At 31.8% G+C, this 7,387-nt stretch overlaps 1 protein-coding gene across 1 annotated transcript; it reads left to right on the plus strand.

Moving 5' to 3' along the window:
• Positions 1 to 1,999: 1,999 nt before the first annotated feature.
• Positions 2,000 to 4,900, plus strand: LOC118047707 (probable protein phosphatase 2C 34). The gene is made up of 6 exons (XM_035057066.2): positions 2,000 to 2,143; positions 3,191 to 3,510; positions 3,592 to 3,900; positions 4,048 to 4,165; positions 4,250 to 4,473; positions 4,588 to 4,900. The coding sequence occupies exons 2-6, from the start codon at positions 3,268 to 3,270 to the stop codon at positions 4,798 to 4,800; spliced, it is 1,107 nt and encodes a 368-aa protein (XP_034912957.1). The 5' UTR covers positions 2,000 to 2,143; positions 3,191 to 3,267; the 3' UTR covers positions 4,801 to 4,900.
• Positions 4,901 to 7,387: the final 2,487 nt, after the last annotated feature.

A 7,387-nucleotide genomic window follows, 5' to 3' on the forward strand; every position in this document is an offset into this window, starting at 1 on the left:
AAAAACCAAATTATTTTTAAAGTTGCTTTTGATTGGAATTATTCACATTATTGTTTTTTTATATATAAAACCTAATTATTATTGAATTGGATCTTAAATCACTTATAAAATTTGTATATAGATCGAAATATTCACAAAAAAATAATTTTTTTTTATAATCTTTCAGTCTATCAAAGTTGAAATTATAATTTGAGAAGTAGTTCAGAAGCAAAGTACCCACCTTTTATATGTTTTGGCGAACACCATAATGATAATAATCATGATGAATTTCTACGAATAAAGAAGTGTTTTCCCCTTAATGCTAGGTCCACTACATGCTTATCTAGCTACTTCATGAACTGGTATTCTCCAGGTCTGAAATATTTTAAAGTCTTCCCCATCTTTGGGTCGTAACTGTAAGACTTCATGAGGAGGAGATTAAAGGAGTGTTTGTTATAATAAAAATATTATTTTTTAAAAGTTATTTTTATTCGTAGATATATTTAAATATATATTTTTTTTAAAATAATTTTAACGTTAATATAGGTTAAAAAACATATATATATATATATATATATTTTAATCCAATTAAAATGATATCCCACTAATAAAAAGTTTTGCATCATCAAGTGAATTCAGAATAATTGTTTTGATTAAAATGATAATATTTTTTTTAATATTAACCTGGTAGGGTTTGAACCGGACAATATTAACTAAATCATTAAGGATCTAGTTAGGTAGAATAAATTTAATTAATTTTAAAAATTTAATATTTCAAATTTCTCGGATTAATTAACTCATCCATTTTAGGTCTCAATTTCTCAAGAGACTGTTCATTATGAGCAAATTAAAGAGGAGCTACTCTGTATGCATATCATTCTAAAACTTAATAAGGTAGAAACTCCAAAATTAGTTTGTTGTGCATATATATTAAGTCAATAAATGGGAGAAAAAAATAAAATAAAATTACAGACCTTAAAAAGCCTTTTATGAGGAAGAAAGAGTAATATCTTGAAATATTTTTGGATTTATTATTAATTAGCTGATCTAAATTAATTCAAATATCCAACTCAACAATAATTTAATAAAAGTGGAGTAGTCTTTGCTTCTCAACCAAACACACTCTATGAGTGAAACCTCACCAATAAAACCTTTAGTCAAAAGTTCAATCATCAAGAAATAATAGCATGTAATGTCTTCATTTTTATTTTGAGAATTTATTTGGAAGTATAGTATGATTATTTTTTTAAAATATTTTTTATTTAGAAATATATTAAAATAATAATTTTTTTTAGTTTTTAAAAATTATTTTTGATATCAGTACATTAAAATAATTCAAAAACACCAAAAAAATATTAATTTGAAACAAATAAATATAATTTTTTTAATTTTTTTTTCAAAAACACTTATAAAACACAAAAATAAACAGGGCTTCCATATCGAAAACCACAAAAACTATCATAATTAGAATTAAAAATAAAATATAAATGTCAAAATTCATCAATTTTTTCAATAATCTCCACTAATTCATCACATATATATCTCATCTAATCATTCACAATAATCTAATCAAACATCCATCTAAATGATTACCAAAAAATCTCCTAAAAAAAATAAAAAACAACATTATTTTTTTTTTTAAAAATTAATCAGGTTTTGATTGGAACACATTAAATCAATTTTCTCTTTATTTTTTATAAAACACGATAAAATCAAACCCTGAAATAACAAGTTTTCAGGACAATTTATAAGGACAGTTCAAGTTTAATAACCATAACAACAACAATTAGATTACTTAACAGAAAATCTGTAAATAGAAAAAGAAAAGGAAAAATAAAGCGAGAGAAAGTCTTTTACAAGAAAAAAAAGAGTCCATACTACTGGAGCAAAAACAGTACTGTTTTGTTTTTGTTTTTGTGTTTTTACGTATAACAAAAGAATTCTCTCTGTGGATGTCTTTGTTATCTTCTACAAAGATAAAAAGAGAGAAAGAGAGATCAGGACATTATTATGGACTGTGATTTATCTCTATATTCTCTTTCTCGAATTCTCAGCTCCTTTTCTCCCATTCCTTGCATCAAGTTCTCCCAGATGATGATGCTATCTTTCCGGCATGTTGATCATCACCAGTTTCTTGCTCTCTAAGTTCTTCTTTAGCTTCAAGGTCTTGTAGTACTGTTTTTGCTTCATTCTTTAATTATTGTTTAAAGGATCCTTTTAGGTCTTGAAGGAAGTCTTGATGACAAGCTACATCACTTTGTGTTTTGTGTGTTGTCATGGATAAAAAATAAAGCTTAGAATTGTTAAAAAAGGGATGATTTAAGGAGCTTGAATGAGCTGCTTCTTCTTTCTTCTTTTGGATGAATCTCTTATATGGGTTTTGTTTGGTTGCTTAGAAGTGTCAGAAAGTTAAAGAAAAAATATTTCTTTGAATCTTTTAAGGTTCATTTTGTTTCAAGTTTTAGTTTGTGTTAGTAACTTTATGTCTCCAAATTTGGTTTTCACTTTGTCATTTCCCTTTTCTCTTTGCATTTTTCCCTCATTTTCTTGGCCAACAAACAAAAGGGGGCATTCTTTATATTTGCTGGTGATGAATAAAAAGAGTAAAAGTGTGAATGTCTTTTCCTCTTCTTTTCTTTGATCCCAGCAAATGCCAAGTATGCTGTCATGGTCCTCATGGATATTGAAGTAGGTCCATGTTTTTGTAACTTGATCTTTCTTAATTATTTTCTGAGGATTCTGCTGATGATGCAAAATATTAGAAGAGATGAAATTCAATTATTACCCTTCTGGTTGAATTTTCTTAGCAACCAAACACAAACAGTAATGGAATAACCTGAAAAGTTTAATGGCAAGTTGCTTTATTGTTCTGTTATTCTTGGCTTTTCTACGGAATTCTATCTGCAAATTGCAATGTTGGAATTCCATGTCAGATTGAATATTCGTGTGATGTACTGATATGCTTCTGATTCACAGATCTTTGGTTTTTGCTATTATTAAATTGTAAAGATTCTTTATCTTTCCGAGTCAGACAATGTCCCTTTTTTGTTTCAATGACTGTAACAAATCATTCTTTTGAGCCCCAGCTAAGAATTTTGAGTCAGGAATACTGTAACATAGCTTCCTTTCTAATGAATTCTTTATAATTTCCTTTCTTTCTCGTGATCATCGTACATGGCTGTATGTGTTAAATATTTTTTTGGATGTTCAGAGACTTGAGTCTACAAAAAGCTAGAGAGCCATACCATATTGTTGCGTGAGGTGGCCATTTGAATTGAAACATTGGCCATGGGGCATTTATCCTCCATGTTTAATGTATTGGCAAGGTCATTTTCGTTAAGGAAGGTGAAGAATAATGGGAACGGTGATGGAAGAGAAGCCGCAGATGTAATGGTGAAAGATGCAAAGAAGAATGAAATGATTTTGAGGTCATCTGGCTATGTAAATGTTGATGGTTCGAAAAATTTTGCAGCAGTTTGCTCGAGGAGAGGGGAGAAAGGAGTGAATCAGGATTGCTGCATTGTCTGGGAGGTAAGCGATTAGCATAGAGCATCGACAATTATATATGCATTCTCTAATTGTGTTCTAATCTTGTTTCTCTTTATACTGTAGGGATTTGGGTGTCAAGCAGACATGATGTTCTGTGGGATATTCGATGGCCATGGTTCATGGGGCCATTTCGTGGCGAAAAAAGTTCGAGATTCGATGCCTTCATCTCTTCTGAGCAATTGGCAGGAGACTCTTGCTCAATGCTCACTTGATCCGGATATCAACTTGGAATCGGATAAAAAGCATCAAAGGTTCAACATATGGAAACATTCCTACCTGAAGACTTGTGCTGCTGTTGATCAGGAGCTAGAGCAGCATCGGAGAATAGATTCATTCTCTAGTGGAACAACTGCCCTGACAATTGTTAGACAGGTGATTCAAGTTCCGACCTCCTTCTGCATATTTCTATTGCCTTCATAGACCAAATAATGGGGGCGATAAGCTATCAAGAAAAGATTTTTTATAGGTAAAGATTATATCAGGATGGCAACATAATGTGTCTGACCATGTTCTTGCCAGGGTGAACTCATTTTTGTAGCAAATGTAGGCGATTCTCGCGCAGTATTGGCAACCACAGGAGAAGATGGAAGCTTGGTACCAGTTCAACTTACTGTTGATTTCAAACCTAATGTACCCCGTAAGTTCCACCCCATCACTCTAATCCAGCAAGAAAGGTAACCTAAACGAGTCATTCTTACAGCAACGTTCATCTTGTTTGCAGAGGAGGCAGAACGCATCCTTCAGTGCAAGGGCCGCGTATTCTGCTTAAACGACGAGCCAGGTGTGCATAGAGTTTGGCTGCCAGATGCAGACTCACCTGGACTGGCAATGTCCAGAGCCTTCGGCGATTACTGTGTAAAGGATTTCGGGCTAATTTCCGTTCCTGAAGTGACTCAGAGGCATATAACTAGCAAGGATCAATTTGTTGTCCTGGCGACTGATGGGGTATGCACAAGTAGTCTGCTAGTTGAACAAGTTTTCAATATCTAAGGTTTAAAATCTTAAATCAAATCTCTAAAGAAGCATAACAAGATTGCTATGCTTGCTTTCATTGTTCAGGTATGGGATGTAATCACCAATCAAGCAGCAGTAGAGATTGTATCATCAACACCAGACAAGGCGAAGGCGGCTAAGCGTCTAGTTCAGTCTGCTGTCCAAGCTTGGAAACGCAAGAGGAAAGGGATTGCAATGGATGATATATCAGCTATTTGCCTCTTCTTTCACTCATCTCCTTCGTCTCAACAAGTTCATGCAGCTAGTTCGCCGAAATAATGATCATAAAATGTAAATGAGCAAGGTCGTCCCAGCTGCTCCTTGATGTTTCTTTACTTAAACATTCCATTTTAGTTGATTAGAGAAAGTGCTCATGTCCCTTCCTTGGACTCGAAACTGAAAATTTCTGGATGCCTACAAGCTCATCAACAGCACGAGTTTAAGATTACCGTAACCAGAAAAGCTATCACAGTTGCAGAAACACACTATAAGTCAAGAAATAACCGAAAAATCAGAGGGAGGGAGGGAGGAAGAGAGAAGCTTAGGTAGATCCTTTTATGGGCCTGTTGATGATGTTTTTGACTGAAGTAACACATAAAAAACTAGGCCCATTTAGGTTTTTCAAACGGCCCATTAAGTGAAAAGATTTTTTGTGGGTCTCGTTTGCAGCAATTACTTTGAGCATAGGAAGTTGAGTAAGAGTGGCTCATTATGGCTTGTTCACGAAACTTTTAGAGGCTTTCTTTACCATGACCTCTGTTGGGTCAAAGGGAGTGCAATTCCTAGTTAATAAGGCCAAGGCCCATCACCACACAAGCCTATTTACATGGTAGAAAACACATCATCAATCAGTGAAAATAGAGAAAACGGGTATTTTTCTGGTCTGCCATGTTGTTCTTAGATGGAGACACTAGGGTTGTTAAACCTTAAACATGACCGAAGGTTTAATCTATTGTTTGTAATTTAAAATCTAATTTAGACCGAATTCCAAATAAAACTATAATTTTAAAATTCAGCCCGATTCGAGACTCGTGGCTAGAACTGGGCTGGATTTATAAAAAAATAAGGAAAGTCAAAAACCCAGGTGTAACCTGTTTACTATTTTTTTAATCAAAACGATATCGTTTTGATTTATAAAAAAATTGGTATTAACCCTGATGACCCGGGCCTAAGGCGGGGTCAACCACCGAGTCGAGTTTAAAAACACTGGATAAAACTATAAAAATTAATTTGATATGACTTGACCGACTTGATAGGTCAATCCTGTTAAAAAAACATCTCAGCCTAATAGCTTAAGCTATTAGGTAAGGTCATATAATGTGATTTATATTATTCTCTAACACACCCTCTCAAATGAAAACCTTTTGGGCTTGGAATTTGCACATACTTATATTACCCGATGAGATTTAAACTCGTAACTGCTTGAGTCTTTAAGGTTCTGATACTATGTTAAAGAACCATCTCAACCTAATAGCTTAAGCTGTTAGATAAAGTTTCAAAAATATAAGTTATATTATTCTATAACAAATCCGTTATCTAATTAAATCAAATTGATTGATCAAAATTAATTTAACTTTTTTTTTTATTTTATTTTTTTTTGAAATAATATCTCTTAATTTTTGTATTCAAACAATGTTTTTAAATTGACTTAAATTAAGTCACTTGATCGGTAACTTAAATCTTAACCATGCTGGCAAGCCGAACCGGGTTTATTAACTTCTATTAAGGAACCGTTTGGGAATGCGGTTGAAATCGCGTTCCCAAAAAAATCATTTTTTTTTTACTAAAATTCAATATAGTTTGTATGTTTTGGATCGTTTTAACATGCTGATGTTAAAAATAATTTTTTAAAAATAAAAAAAATATTATTAGCATGCATTTTAACATGAAAAGTTATTTGAAAAACAACCGCTACCATATTGCCAAACACACTCTAAGAAAATGAAAGCAAGATAAGTAAGAAAAATAATGTTACCTGCATAATTTGGATGATTGCCATATTATTTATGTGATGGATTGTGTTATTTTTTTTTATAGGTAAGTTAATAGACTAAATCCATTCGATAATTATTCTGATGAAAAGACTATTCTTGATGGCTAGAAAATCAATCCATACTGATTATAATAATAAAAAAAACATATACATTGATATTTCTTATTCTGAAATTGAACGGTAATTAATAAAACTAAGAGAAAGAAAAGTCTCAAGGTATTATTATCCATCCGAATTCCGAGGAGCATTTATTGTCCTGAAATTGAATGCTGATAAGACTAGACAGGTTCTCAAAGCATTGTTCATCCGAGGAACATTTCTTGTCCTGGTTCTGGAAATTAAATGTCAAAAAGACCAAAAAAAAGTCTCATGACAGTATCCATTAATTTAAGGTTGACGAGGCCAAGCTGATCTAATAAAGACCAAAAAAACAACAAAATAAATTAACACGCACACATTAATACGATAAAGACAAAGAAACAAGATGAACACAAGCTCTCTTTACACTTATAATTCTATGATTTTAAATCTTGAAAAGCTCTTATAATTATAATTTTAAATTTTTTTTATTTTTATTTTCTTCAGTTGACAATGACAAATAGAGTAATCAAATACTCCTTCTTGAAAAAGTCAAACATATTTATCAAAGAAATGGGTTTCCAACATTGAATTAATCATTAATTGTGGAGTCCAAATCCATTTTAAGATGCAAATTCCAAATTTATCCAAATCTCTTTCCCACTAAGGTTATATTTGATTTTATATATTTATTTTTGCTTTATTTTTTTTTGTTTAAGATGATATTTTTTAAATTAATCGCAATTATATTTTCATACGTACTTCATTTATTTTTATTGAATTAATCATTAATTG

Source organism: Populus alba, chromosome 5, assembly GCF_005239225.2.
Source record: "Populus alba chromosome 5, ASM523922v2, whole genome shotgun sequence".
NCBI classification, from domain to species: domain Eukaryota; kingdom Viridiplantae; phylum Streptophyta; class Magnoliopsida; order Malpighiales; family Salicaceae; genus Populus; species Populus alba.

Excerpts from the sequence above, each read along its gene's own strand:
- LOC118047707 (XM_035057066.2), top strand. The coding sequence starts at position 3,268 with ATGGGGCATTTATCCTCCATGTTTAATGTATTGGCAAGGTCATTTTCG. Across the intron at positions 4,166-4,249 it reads TTTCAAACCTAATGTACCCC|AGGAGGCAGAACGCATCCTT; the intron begins GTAAGTTCCACC and ends TCTTGTTTGCAG. Across the intron at positions 4,474-4,587 it reads TTGTCCTGGCGACTGATGGG|GTATGGGATGTAATCACCAA; the intron begins GTATGCACAAGT and ends TTCATTGTTCAG.